Here is a 15,070-nt window from a genome sequence, read left to right as displayed (position 1 = left end):
TAATCCTCTGGGAAAACATCCCGTAGGGTTCCTTGGTCAAAAGCCCAGACTCCTGTCTATTTCACTTTAAAAGACCTCTGCAAAGTTTAAGCATTACTTTCTTATCCAAAATTAGATATGGCAGCTTCCAACAATTTTTTCATTTAGCCACTTCCTCTTTAAAAGGAGCCTAAATGTTGTCCCTAATAATCTAATTGGCCTGTCTTTACAACAGGAAAAATGAAGCAGATACTGGACATTTGAAATTAAGTGCTGGAGAACTCAGCGTGTCTGACAGCATCTGTGGAGACAGAAAGAGAGTCAACTTAGTGCTTAGAGATGTAATGATTTTTAAAGACATGCAGGAAAAGATGGGAGTGGGGTGGGGAGAAGAAAAGAAAGGGAAGGTCTGCAGTAAAGTAGAAACCAGGACAGAATAAATAATAATAAAAGGGATTACTGAACAAAACAGGCACGTCAATGGCACAAGTAACAAACACAGAAAAATGCCTGTGTCCATCCTGCAGTCCTTCGACAATCTCAAAGAATGGCTATCCTCCTGAAAATGTGATTGAGATGATGATGCAAATTCTCTTAAAATTACCTGGAATTCAGGATGTGAGTTTGTTCGCTGAGCTGGAAGGTTGTTTTCAGACGTTGCGTCACCATTCTAGGTAACATCATCAGTGAGCCTCCGACGAAGCGCTGGTGTTATGTCCCGCTTTCTATTTATCTGCTTAGGTTTCCTTGGGTTGGTGATGTCATTTCCTGCATTGGTGATGTCATTTCCTGTTCTTTTTCTCAGAGGGTGGTAGATGGGCTCCAAATCAATGTGTTTGCTGATGGAGTTCCGGTTGGAATGCCATGCCTCTCGGAATTGTCGTGCGTGTCTCTGTTTGGCTTGTCCTAGGATGGATGTGTTGTCCCAATCAAAACTCGCTATTACCTGGAATGCTGTCTAAAAATTGTCTTCCACTGGCCACTCTCCAGTTTTCTGGAATACATTCACTTGGGAGTAGAATCCTAGAACCTTTCTGCAGCAAGCTCACACATAAAAAGGGTGTACAAATACTGGTCAGTCAGAGCAGAGTCCTTTTCTTTTAAAAAAACCCTTACCGTGCTCTTTTCCATTCAAGTAGGTACACAAAGCAGATAGAAAGTGAACAATGACAATTACTTTATTTGCTTTTTAAAATATTCACTATGTAACTTCAATGATCCGCACTCCAGCACTTTTGGGGATAGGTGTATTGAATTGTAGACATAACGTCAATTGACTAATAAAATACAATGGTAGTCAATGTCACTGGTGTCAGGATAACCGTGCCTCAGTGTTTCACCTTGATTTAAAAGTGGGCAGAAAGAGGTGGAAATATCTGGGTCACCCTTTGACGTTGGATGGTGGGGGGGTGGGGGGGTGGGGGGGTGGGGGGGTGGGGGGGGTGAAAAAAAAAATCATATTGACAGTGATGATGTTACCAATGATCCTTTAAACCACCAAAGTACACAGTGTTAATGGAGAACCCATTTAAAAATTCAATTCATGCTTTTAACTTTTACATTTAAATTATTCCTGTACACAAGTTTTTTTTTTAAAATGATTATCAGCAGAACACAGCCTACAAGGTACAAAACAAAACACTAATTTACAACTAAAGACCTGATAAAAAAGTGGGAGAGAGAGTGGTAATGCTGACATTAAAAATATGAGCACAGTCCCTCAGTTCTTTATTTTGATGAACAGAGCTGGCAGAAAGACAAACTGTTGACAAGAGATTTTGTACAATACTTGCTTTGATCTTTCAGAGGGAAAAAGGTCATAGATTAGTTTGTCAAAATGGGAAGTAACGATGAATCCAAGTCTTAAATAAAAACAGCCACAGGTTATTTAGTGTGTCAATAGCTGGGGAGTACTGAGGGGTTAGAGTGGGAGGAGATCAGATAACGAAGAGGCTGAGGGGGGGGATTGCAGGGACACCCCAAGCAGTGAGTCAAGCTCATCTGTAGTTCATCTTGATCCATCGCTCAGTATTTTCAATGTTAACCTTCAAACTTCCTTCATTGGGACAGCAGCTCGCCGAGCACAGTCCTTCCTGATGTTTTATTTTCCCTTCCCAACTGTAGTGCAACTCCTTCCACTATAGGCCTTACAGCATGCTCCAGGCAATCGAAAATGATCAAGTTCCCTTCACATTATTGGACAATCGTCAAAATGCCAGCCCTCTGGTGTTGGGGAGAGCAAACTCGATTTTGCAAATCTTTTCAAAAATAAAAAGGTGCCCCATCCATAATTAAAACATACCTGGCAGAGAGCAGCCCCGTTAATTGATTATCCTTTCATGAAAGAAAACCTGCTGCTGGATGAAATTTGTGCAAAAACAACACAACTGTAAACATTAAATAAAATCATTTGGACCTAGTGCCATTGGCTGTGGGACTGTCAGCAGTCAGCTCCGAGTTTGGGTTTTCGTTGAGCCCCGAGTAGTCTTTGAGCTCAGTGTTGTTCGAGAGTAGGGGCTGCTCTATCCTTTTGGCAGGGATGAACGGTTGCCTGGTGTAGTTGTCACCATCATCTATGGTTTCAGGCAGGTTCTGTCCTTTGCTTTCTGGAAGGAGCAATATGCAAATGATGCAGATCACTGTGCAGCAAGTGAAGATCACATGGTGCAGGAAGTAGCCTTTCTGGTTATGAAGCTCCATAATTGGTGCTGTCAACTGGCCAAACCCGGCGCTAGCCAAAACCAAACCCAGTCCTCCACCCCTGGAGAAGACAAAAAAAAAAGAGCAGGCAGGTTAACGTGGGCCATTCTGGAAATCCTCACTGATCTTCCATTGCTTCTCTCTCTATCCCAATCAACAGACCTTTTGATCACCAAAAACTATACAAGCTTGGTGAATTCAGCATGCTGCAGCTGCGAATTGACTAAAACCCAATAAAAGTCAAAAAGGAACTGCGGATGCTGGAAATCAGAAACAAAAACAAGTTGCTGGAAAAGCTCAGCAGGTCTGTGGAGAGAAATCGGAGTTAATGTTTCAGGCTCTGTGACTCTTCTGAGGAACGCAGATGCTGGCAGCATCCGTGTTCCTCAGAAGAGTCACAGGGCCTGAAATATTAACTCCGATTTCTCTCCACAGACCTGCTGAGCTTTTCCAGCAACTTGTTTTTGTTGATATACTACTGCTTTAGTCTGTGAACACTCTAGGATTACCGCACCTCAAAGTGGAATCAAGTACTCACTAAATCATCAGGAGGACAATTCAATCAGTTCCGTTACTTTTCAGTCAGACATACCATAGCATGTGACCAGTAGGTACAACAGTCTCATATTCCATCTTACCTCATCTCATGAAGCACAGCACTCCAATCAAAGCATTCTCTTAATTTTAGCCCAGCCTTGTATGCCTGAGGAATGTAAATGTTTGCATTCGATCTTGTAATAAAGGTCTGTTGGACTCTTCATAACTGCACCCTTTTTCTAACAACATCACAGGAGATAACATAAGCACTGTCACATCAGGGGAAACACGTTGCTGAAGGCAAACTGCATAGTGCTCCTTTGATCAGAATGGTGGTGAGCTACTTCCACTATTCAGGACAGGAATATACCATAACCGACAGACCCACTGAGGAGTTGCCCCACCACTACTACTTGTTGTTCTTCCTTTCCCTTTATTTTAGCAGGAGACCAGAAATCACCGATTACTGTAGCAGTGGTACTCTGCAGGACTGCACATGGGGGAAGGTTTACATGAATTGATTCTAAACTGAAACTAGAAAGGGAATAACCATAAAGAAGAAATCAATGGCAATGAAAATGATGGCAAGTTTCCTGGATTGACTAGGCTCTAGCCCAGAGCTTCATAGGGAGAAGATGGGAACATTGCAAATGCTCCAAACAGTAGGAATAAATTGGTCTGGGACAGAAAGCAGCTTTGGCTCAGCAGAATGATGCTGGGTATTAAGGGGTGAATTATGGGGGGGGGGGGGTAGAAAAGACAAACATGCTGGTATTCTCTGAAATGTACACGTACATGGTTAAGAGATAATTCCTTCCAAGTTCAGAAAGTTTTATTTTCAAGCCAGCGTAAATGGACTAAAACTATTTCTGCTGCATGGGGAATCTAGGCCCAGAGAGCAATCATTAGAGCTGGACCAGACCATTTTAGATTAGATTCCCTAAGGCATGGAAACAGGTCCTTTGGCCCAACAAGTCCACAATGCCCCCTGAAGCATCCCACCCAGACCCATCTCCCTATAACTCACATACCCTTAAACACTACGGGCAACATAGCATGGCCAATCCACCTAGCCTGCACATCTTTGGACTGTAGGAGGAAACCGGAGCACCCGGAGGAAACCCACGCAGACACAGGGAGAACGTGCAAACTCCACACAGACAGTAACCCAAGGCTGGAATCAAACCTGGGTCCCTGGCGCTGTGAGGCTGCAGTGCTAACCACTGAGCCACCGTGCCACCCCACGGTGTGACATAAGTGACATCTGAGAAACTGATAAAAGTTTGGAACACTTTCTACAAGTTGCATTTCATGCTAAATGAATTATTTACATTAAATCAGAGAGTAAATAGTTGTTTAGTTAACTAAAAGTGGAATGGGTTGGTGAAGCCTCGAGTGGGACTCTAATGGTAGTGAAGGAAAAGTTGGACACTCGAGGATGTTATTTATCTTTTTTAAAGAAGTTTTATTTTACTTAGAATGGTGCCTGTGCATGGTGACGGTTTAAACTTTTCACTGTATTGTATTACTGAATACACATGACAATAAGTGATTCAATAAAATTCAAGTTAAAAAGCATTAAGCAGTATTTGACAAAGTCAGGAACATCGCATTAGACTGCAATTAGTCATGATCGCAGTGAATGGTGGGATAGGCTTGAGGGGGGCTAAACGACCTCCTTGTGATCCTATGATGTTAATAGATTTGTCTTATTTGGTACAAGCTCCTCCTGGTTAGATGTGAAGTCAGCTACATACGGGCCTCATCTCTGTGATCTTTGTGCGCTCTAGCGGAAAGACAGGAAACAATGTCACTATAAGCAAGGAGGCAATTTGTGCAGAAGCTCAAACTCACGAATAGGAAAGGTGTGGAGGGATATGGATCCATCGCAGGCAGGCGTGACTGGTTTAGCTTGGCGACATGGTTGGCCCAAAGGGTCTGTTTCTGTGCTGTATGACTGTGAATTGGACAGCCCCTACCAAGTACACTGAAGATAAGGCAATGCTTCACACAGTTCTGTACACAAAAGATAACCAGTTTGCCTAAAAAAAGCTGTCCAAATTAAATACAAACACTGCACACCACAGCTGCTTGGATAATGCACATTTAAACAAAAACAGAGAAAGGGGACACTAAAATAAATGAGAAGCCGAGCTGGCAGACCATTGGAATTGCTGACTGCAGTTTCACATGAGGAGGGAAATCACAAGACAGCCAAAGTGGATGATTGTGGCACGAACTGTCAAGCTCAGTTTGTCAGGATGGCACAAGCGAAAATAAATGAGTCACAGTGTGGGGGCACTGGAAACAGAGCTGTCTCACTGCCCAGAGTGCTGGCAGAAGATTTGTATGGGACAAACTACATTGCTCCTGAAATATAACAAAATACATACTGGGGGCCTTTTGATAATATTACAGGCTCCTTGCAAAAAGCACCAACAAAATTGGATGAACCATATCAGGACAGATTAGTCTGCTACAAGTAGCCCGCACTACATAATCCCCTGAAGGGTGTGTTGATAAAGACTAAATGCTCGAGTGGTGATATGGGTTTACTGACTAAATGCTTACTGGGAGCCAATCATCTGCCTGGTTTCATCAACGCAGGATTGTTCACCATCGTACTCCATGGAAAATGCTGTACACTACATCCTAGAAAATGCAAACGGCTGAAAATAAGCATTGAAACAAAAAGCTAACCACTCAGCAAGCAACTTGTAACCTGGCTGCGATAGGGTGGCAGCAGAGAGAACTGGCCTCTGTCAGCCAACGATCAACACGACTGCTTTCAAGCAGCTACCCTCACGAAATTCCTTGTGTTATTAGAGAGCTCACGATTTTAAAAGCCGCAGTAAAGCCAGCAGAGACCAAAAGAATGGTGGAAACTGGATTTGGAAGAGATGTTATAAGCATGTTCTGGAGAAACTAATGCTGAAAGGCAATATGACCCTGAGCGGGCTGAATAATGTTCAGTCTGGAAAATGCCTTGTTCAAGTGCCAACACCACAGGGACAGCGTGTGCGCATGAAGCAGATAAGATTAACTCATGGTGCATAATAATTTTGACTGTGACCCCTCCGCACCCTCACCTTGGCCATCCCAGACACTGGGAGGTAAAGGGTAGGGTGTGTTGGTTGAAGTTTTAATAGCCTGTCTCCAGCCCATGTTGGCAGTAACATTAAAACGTACCATTTGAACAATCAGAGAGGTTCCTGTGAAATGCAAGTGACGTCCTCTTAAAATGTAGGATTAGGGTCAATGGGGTGACTCCCAACAGTTGCAGGTCTGGATAAGGTGGGGGAGTGGGAACCAGTTGGCTGGACAGCTGCTTTTTAATGCAGAGTGATGCCAGAGTGATGCCAGAGTGGGTTGAATTCCTACACTAGTTGAGGTTACTATGAAGGACTGTCCTCCTCGACCCCTTCGCCAGAGGCGTGGTGACCCTCTGCTTAAACTCACTATCAGTCACCTCTCTGTAATAACAGAGCAGTCCTATGGTGCGAGGACGATGGTGACTTTCCTTTCACTAGAAATGGCCTTACACAAACAAATCCCTCCTGTCTAGAATTGACCAAAAGCAAGAAAGGAGCATTTTTGGGAGGGTGGGTGGGTGGATGCAGATCATGCTCCTGCATATTCCCTGGAGACTCTGCTATTTTGTTGCTTTGATACATTTCCAGCAGAATGGCACCTCCAGTATTGTAAATGCCACCTTTGAGAGAAACAGCAGGATGTGTACAGCACGCTGATGAGGTAATCAACACACAGTTACAGAATGCAATCAACACTGTACAATCAAAACAGCGAGAAGGAACTCTGCAAATTCAGCATAAATACCCAGAACAAACATTCCTCGCATCATCAATCGATACGTTATGATAGAACTGAGTGGACTGATAATAAACCATCGTGTCATTCTCCTCTTCAGAGAGAATTAGTTTCACTGAGTCTAGTACTAAACCACAAATTTGATCAGGAACCTTGAATGCACATTCCAGAGAAAATCCTAGAGATTTGGCAGATTTCTTTCCTCAGCTCCCAGCCTTTCCTAAAGGCATAAAGCCCTGTGAAACTCAACAATAACAATGCAAGCAATTACACAGAGTCCTAAAACATTTGAAGCTGTCTTTTCATAGAATCACACAGTACAGAAGGGGCCCTTTGGCCCATCAAGTCTGTACCATCAAAACTACACTAAAGCTGCACTGGTCCCACTTTCTTGCACGAGACCCATGTTATGACACTTCAAGTGCTCATCCAAGTGCTTTTCAAAGGTTGTGAGATTACCCGCCTCAACTATTCTCCCAGGCAGTACATTCCAGGCCTTCACCACCCTCTGGGTGAAAACATTTTCCTCAAATCCCCTCCAGAAGCCTGCATAACATTTTACAACGTGTCCCCTCGTTACTGACCCTTTGACTAAGGGGAACAGCTGCTTTCTATCCACCTTGTCCATGACCCTCAATCTTATACACCTGTCAGTTTCCCCCAGCCTTCTCTGCTCCAAAGACAATAACCTAAGCCTATCCAGCCTCTCTTCATATATAACCTGCTCCATCCCAGGCAACATCCCGCTGAATCTCCTCTGCACCCTCTCCAGTGGGGTCACATCCTTCCGAACACATGGTGACCAGATCATGCACAGTACTCCAAGCTCTGGGTTAGGCCAAAGGCCTGTACAGCTCCAACATGACCTTCCAAAAGAAAAAGGGTCTTACCAGATGAAAGGGCAGCTTGCTCAATACAGAGAGAGGGGGAGGGAAACAACGAGATGACTGGTGGTGGTTTAACCTGAGGGTGACCGTGTGTCAGGTAAGGGGAAGAGGTTGAGAAGGAGAATCCTTGAAGGTGACCTCAGGTGCTTACCCACCCTGTTGGCATCACTTTGCATTGCAACCCAGCTATCCAGCCAACTGTACTAATCAAAGTAAGTGAATGCATTAGATTTAGTTATGGTTATCTGCACTTTGAACCAGACAGTGGCCTCCATCAAGAGACTGAATTTAACTGTAAATGTGATGCAATCTACCACACATCACTGTGTTTGATGGAAAACAGTAACTGCACTGGCACACACTAACAGCTGCAATAAAGCCAAAAGGAATGCACCAGGAATCTAATACTCCCATTTTTGATTTGAATATGAATGCACGATACAAAAATGTTTTGAAAGGAAAGGCATTTTGAACTTTCTCTTTGAGGCTGCTCAGCTGTCTCACCTTAAAATCGACATTAATGTCTGACTGAGCTCCTACTTTCTCCAAGGCTGGGATGCTTTATATCTGTTGGCATTTCAGGGAGGCTGTATAAAGAGAGGAGGTTGGCTTGCTCTTGCAGTGGAGCAGTGCTGGTGGGTCAGTCTGACCCCATACAGTCTTTCTTATCTTGCAGGCTCCTCGGCAGCCACTTCCAATTCTCACATCTACGATCACTCAGCTGCTCACCATTGAAACTACTCCTTCTCCCACTTCAGCGTTTCAACGTGTTCCGTCACATACACATTTTCATTTGTAAGCACGTGCTTGCATACGCGTTTGGAGCAAAGAGCATGTTTTGTGCATTTTCCTGCTTTCCCTGACTTCTCTTCTACTCCTTTCCAAATACTGTTCATTTGTGACTCTCCCAGTTCTGACGGCAGCTGAAGTGTCCTCGCGACTGGGCTGCCAAATGTCTCCAGCTTTGGTAGCTGCAAGACAAGCACGCACCCTGAAAAGCGATTCATTTATTCATCTGGCTGACCAAAAGACACGTCCCTGCCTCTTAAAACAAAAAAGTCAGCTCAACATGTTGTTGCGCCCCAATGCAGCACAGAGTCAAATCAAAATGCTGCCAACAACCACTATTGAACCTACTACTCCTATTGAACCCACAGTGTACGAGGGACTACACAAAGCATTTCAGTACAGGTTCCAAGTTTGATGGAGTCAGTCAAGCTGCATTCCGCATGAATTCTCTGTGTTAAGTATTAAAATCTCAGCTGTTTCCCTCCATCAGTTTGTAACATGAATTCCAGCATCACTCAGCTTAAAAAAAGGAAACACGTCACCCAATGTTACTGTCCTCAGTAAACAGCAATAACCAAAAACCTAAAAACTGTTGGAAAAATTACCTGCTGAATGGCCACAGAATCTAAAATCAATGAAAGCAAACTGAAAAAGAGAGGATTGGTCAATGGCAAAATTCTGAGAAAAGTAGCTGTGGGAAAGTACGAGTTATTTAATCGTAGAATCCAGAGAGTGTGGATCAAGTGACCTGTTACCATCGAGATCCTCCACCCTGCCCCCCCCCAAACCACCACAAGTAGTGAAGAGCACAGCGATGAAACTCAACGGAAGATTTTTTCTCAGATCAATGTTTAAAGGATCACAGACAGTGCTGGGGATGGAGGAGAATCGGAATACTGGATCGAGTAAAATAACAACATGTTCTCTGCAGATTATTTTCAAGAAAGACTCAAAGAATTGCTGCTGTCTCATTAAACATCCAGCAGTCTGTCACATTTGCAGCATTGAATTTTTGCTGATGCTTCAGAATATTTTGAATACATATTTTGAACAGAGTTTGTTATTTGAAATGAAGATCGATTGCCTACTGCAATCAAAATTGAAATAACCTGCATCATTTTGTCCATAAATCAATCTCTCTCTCTCTCGCACACACACACACACACGCTCTGCTTGGCCTGTTGTGTTCATCCAGCTTCACACTTTGTTATCTGGTAGATGGGACCTAGCTAAACTATAATCAACAGGTTATTATTTCATTGTGTGGGCATCTCAGTGACCTTAGTGAAAGGTTATGTGGTGGTTTGATAATTTTGCTAAATTAGCTGAGTTGCACTAACCTGTAGCTTTGTCAACAAAATCAGATTCATGATTATTGGAGAAAACAGAAGTCTATGACAGGCACAGAATGACCAATGGGACAATTTTATTGAGGCGTCAGGGAGAAGGCTGTCTCTCGAATGGCTGAAAGTCTGATAGGAAGCCTACCCCACACCACCATCACCTTGTACAGTCTAACTGGATGCAGAGTGGGACCAACATCTACAGCTGCCCTGGCAGCTCCATGTGTCCTGGCATCAGACAAGAGCTGGTACTGGAACTGCAAGCATTCCCAAAGTGGACCACTGGATCCCTGGACCCAGATCAGTGAGGGAAACTAGGTAGGGAAAGCTTAGAGACAGACCCCATCCTATCCCTCCCTCTTATCTGCACGTTAACAAGCTTTACAAAAAAAGTTGCCCTTTTCAAACCAACTGCCCACTCCAAACACATTGTAACACAGGCACTATCATAGCAGGTCATCCATGTTTAATTATTTGTATAAATACAGCAGAGAGGCTGCTAATTCTAGCACTCTCACCCGCTTCATACTATCAGCAACAGCTCGATAATGGGTGGAAAAATGGTAGATTGGGCACCCAGTCTATTGCAAGTGTTTCTCCATCCAATGTAAAAAGTACTGGGTGAAGACAGGTAATACATAGCCCAGGGAATGAGAAGTAATTCATCTGTGGGTACTTGTTTATTTTGTTTCTCTTAGGATCAGTAAATTGTAATCCTCCACGACAAAGACCAGAATATTCCTCCTTGCACCACTGTTTGCAACACATTGGATTGGGCTAAAAGGCCTTTTTGTACTGTATGACACTCAAACTGATTTCAATTGTCATACACCTACGAAGGCACTGCAGATGGATCACAGAGTAGCTTGTTTGTACACAAAATAAAGTTTCAAACAAGATTTACATTAGAGATTTAAATTTTTGCAGCAGTTTCAAGCAATAGTCATATTTTTCTCCAAGAACACGGTTAATAAACTGCAAATTCAAACTAAGATAATAAAGTGTGAAGCTGGATGAACACAGCAAGCCAAGCAGCATCTCAGGAGCACAAAAGCTGACGTTTTGGACTGCTTGGCCTGCTGTGTTCATCCAGCTTCACACTTTATTATCTTGGATTCTCCAGCATCTGCAGTTCCCATTATCACTGATGCAAATTCAAACTGACCATTTAACAGATTCCAAGCCAAATGCACTTTATTTCATGATTAAATTAACCAACCATCCACAGTTTCGCTCTTAACTGCAGATATGCTCCACTCTCTCACAAGTGAGCACACCAGGTTTCCTCTCCTCACATACCCCACTCAGTTTGTTTCACTCAAATGCTAATCATCTTGGCTAAGTACTTCACTGTCTCCATTGTCTGCAGATCCGTCAGTCATTCCTTGTCTCCGTTCTGCCTGTATATACTTGTCCTACCAGTGACTCCTGCTTGTATGGTTATCTGTGTGTCTCTTTACCTTCCTTTCCTCCTATAAACCCCTCCTACTACTTCTCCACTCTGGGGTTGCCTGTGGGTCAGTCTCAGAGTCTGTCACACACTTTCTTCATTCTTCCCTCATTTTGTGCCACTTTCTTTTAAAAAAAACACAACCGGTTTTCCTTTTTAACACTGTGTGGAGCTGGAGGGACACAGCAGGCCAGGCAGCATCAGAGGAGCAGGAAAGCTGACATTTTGGGTTGACACCCTTCTTCAGAAATTGGTCCTGGCCCAAAACGTGAACTTTCCTGCTCCTCTGATGCTGCTGGGCCTCCAGCTCCCACACTTATCTCTGGCTCCAGCACAGGCAGTTCTCACTATCTCATGTTCTCTGAAAGTCACTTTGGGAAATTTTCTTTCTGTAGATGCAGGCAACTTCAAACAGCATTTTAATCGAAAGATCTCAAAAACAGCAAATGAGGTAAAAGTCTTTATTCCCACGTGAACAGGACTGTGTGTCGATTTAATGTTTCACCTGAAAGAGGTCAATGCACTAGAATGCCAGCGCTCAATTTCTGGAACAGGGTTTCAAGCCAAACTGTCAGAGTCTGAGATCCATGGATCAAGCTGATATTTCTTCCCCCCTCCTCAAACTATTCATCCACAGGACATCGTGCTCCATTTATTGCCCATCGCTAATTACCCAGATGGCAGTTACATTGCCAGCCAAATTACTGTGGGTCTGGAGTCACATGTAGACCAGACCAGGTAAGGCTGGCAGATTTCCTTCCCTAGTTGATATTAGTGAACCAGATGGGTTTATGATAATTGACAGTGGTCCCACAGACATCATTATTCCAGGTTTTTGTACCGCCATCTCCCCAGCAACGAGCCCATGGGCAGAGTTATACGCTACCACAGTACGATATTCAGAGACATGAACAATCAACAGGATAGTGCAAATAATCTGATATCTTACTTGATGTATTTTACTTCTTGTGCTCAGAGGTGAAAGGTGGCAGAGATAAAGGATCTTTGCTGCTTTTCACAATATCCAGTCAGACAGGAGGGCGGTGTGTGAATGGAAATAGCTGACAGAGGAGTTTGTGGAGGCAGGTGCAATTACAGCATTGAGAAGGCATCTGGATGGGTACACGAACAGGAAGGGTTTAGAGGGATATGGGCTAAATGGGATTAGACCAGTTCAGGGTATCCATGCAGAATGGACGGTTGGACCAAAGGGTTTGTATCTGTGCTGTATAACAAAGCAAAGCAAAGCTACAACAAAGCCAGCAATCCACAGCAAGCCTTACTACATTTGTGCGAAGTGAGCTTTGACCTCGATATTACAAGAGCTCACACCCAAGAGTACTAAACTGTCTTCCTCACACTCCCACAAAGATTATTTCATTCAATAAAATTTTTAATGCAAAATTGGAGCAATTGTGGATCATAGATTTCTGTCTATGAGCAACTACAATGCGATTAATACATTTTTATTCATATATAACTGGCTGTGACTGGAAACTACCTCATCAATTTGGGCAGCATTTGAAATTGGATTGGCAAGTTAAAAATAAGACAAGCATAATAAAATTAAAGAATTTTTAGAAATCTTTCCCCCTTATATATTTTGCTTATGATCCAGAATCAGTCCACATGCATGTTAACACTATGAAGTGAACTGGTGTACACTCCATTCACAGTAAGAATATTCATATTTCAAATAAAAAAACCATAAAATGTTTGTTCTACCACAGCCTTACCTGATGACAGTGGGTGTGAGTTCAGCGCAGAAAAAGATGCTCAAGTTTCCTACTGAATGAGATGCGAACATGCCTACAATGGAGAACACGATAGAAAACGGGAGGTGCAAATGTTGGGCCAAATCTAGAGGAGAGAAATGATTGACTTCATTAAGCAAAAACCTACTTGGAATTGAAAACATTACATATTTCATGTCATTCCACTTGCACTGGAAGAGAGCTCCGTACCTACCACAATGTTCAAGATTTCTGTGCAATACAATAAAGGCAACAACAAAAGAAAAAAATCAGACACTGAGGAGAATCAGGCACCACCTCCAATTTCCTGGGAAATATGAAAATGCAATCATGTTAAAAAAACCGGCATCAAGGCTTATCAGCTGAAGTGACTGGAAGCTGACTGATGCCAAATTACAGAGCCCTTTGCATGCTATACATCTGAGTCTACATTGTGTGTTTGGCATTATCGTGGGGGACTCTGATTACAATAAAACTCAATATGGACATGTATAGCACTACTTCCTGTGGTTGGCCTGCTCCTGAAATAGCAACTCCTAACTACAACAGCGTAAAGAATCCCTTCCAACAGCAACAGGTCTCAGTGGCAGAATGGAGACGAAATCTGATGCAGGGAATGGAGCTGGTGGAAAGTGTACACCAAAGTAATTTTTTTGTAATCCATTGCATTAGGCTCGAGGGTCAAGGGTTAAAATCACCACCATTCCTGGCTGCTGGAAGTTAAATTCAATTCCTTTCAGTGGAAACAGAAATCTGGAATTGTAAGTCTCAGTGACAATAATAAAGAATAGGAACAGGCCATTCGGCCCACTGAGTCTGTGCTGACACACGACATGTTTCTAAACTAAACCCTTTTCCCTCAACATGGTCCATACCCCTCTGTTCCCTGCCTATTCTGGTCTCTGTCAAAAGCAGTCTCGTAAATATTGCTATTGTAACCAGCTCCACCATCTCCTCTGGCAGTGCATTCCAGGCACTTACCACCCTCTGTGTTTAAAAAAAAAACTTGCTTCTCACATCTCTTCAGCTTACCCCTTTGTTCCTTACGCTACTAACTAGTAGCTGACTCCAACTATCCATGTTTCTCAGTTTTGTAGACCACATCCTTTAGCATTCAAGCGAAAACAAACAATTTGTGTCCAATCTTTCCTCATAACTAATACACTTCAAATCCATCTTCAACGCCTCCTCACCCTCTGGTAGTGTGGCTTCCAGAAATGTACTGATGATTAAGAAACTATTGATTGTCACAAAGACATCATCAGGATCACTAATATTCCTTAAGGAAGAGTCCATACCTGACCAGACCCACAACAGTGTGGTTAGCTCTTGACTGCCCTCTGAAACGGCTGAACAAGCCGCTGAATGCTAGGGATAGGTAACAAATAGGTAACTCCCATACCCCATAAAAAATACAAAGGAAAATGAGGAGGGAGGGGGGAGGAGGAGGAGAATGGCTAGATGCAGGAAAATGACTGCTGAGATAAAGAACTTGCATTTAAGTGGCAGTTTTATCTCCCTGACCTCAAGACACTCTAAATCACTTCACAAGTTTAAAGTACTTTTGAAGTGAGTTTGCTGTTTAATTGGCAGCAGCCAGTTTTGATCAAAGAGCAGGAGAGAAAGACAACAGCAAGACTGATGGCCCAATAACCTGCTTCAGTGATGCTGATTTAGAGATGTACAGCATGGAAACAGACCCTTCGGTCCAACTTGTCTATGGTGACCAGATATCCTAAATTAATCTAGTCCCATCTGTCAGCATTTGGCTAATACCCTGCTAAACCCTTCCTGTTCATGTAC

General features: G+C 43.2%; 1 protein-coding gene across 5 annotated transcripts in view; it reads right to left on the bottom strand.

Moving 5' to 3' along the window:
• Positions 1 to 1,425: 1,425 nt before the first annotated feature.
• LOC125466610 (solute carrier family 22 member 23-like) overlaps positions 1,426 to 15,070 on the bottom strand; it is an 85,366-nt gene continuing 71,721 nt past the window's right edge. For all 5 annotated transcript variants that reach the window (XM_048561381.2, XM_048561341.2, XM_048561371.2 and 2 more), the window contains 2 exons: positions 13,250 to 13,373; positions 1,426 to 2,740 (listed from right to left, as the gene is read on the bottom strand). In XM_048561381.2, the coding sequence (XP_048417338.2) occupies positions 2,386 to 2,740; positions 13,250 to 13,373 (479 nt within the window). In that variant the 3' untranslated portion in view covers positions 1,426 to 2,385. The remainder of the gene's footprint in view (positions 2,741 to 13,249; positions 13,374 to 15,070) is intronic.

The sequence above is a fragment of the Stegostoma tigrinum genome, chromosome 2, assembly GCF_030684315.1.
Source record: "Stegostoma tigrinum isolate sSteTig4 chromosome 2, sSteTig4.hap1, whole genome shotgun sequence".
NCBI classification, from domain to species: Eukaryota; Metazoa; Chordata; class Chondrichthyes; order Orectolobiformes; family Stegostomatidae; genus Stegostoma; species Stegostoma tigrinum.
The sequence above is the reverse complement of the archived record's forward strand: the minus strand, read 5'-3'. Positions and strand labels throughout refer to the sequence as shown.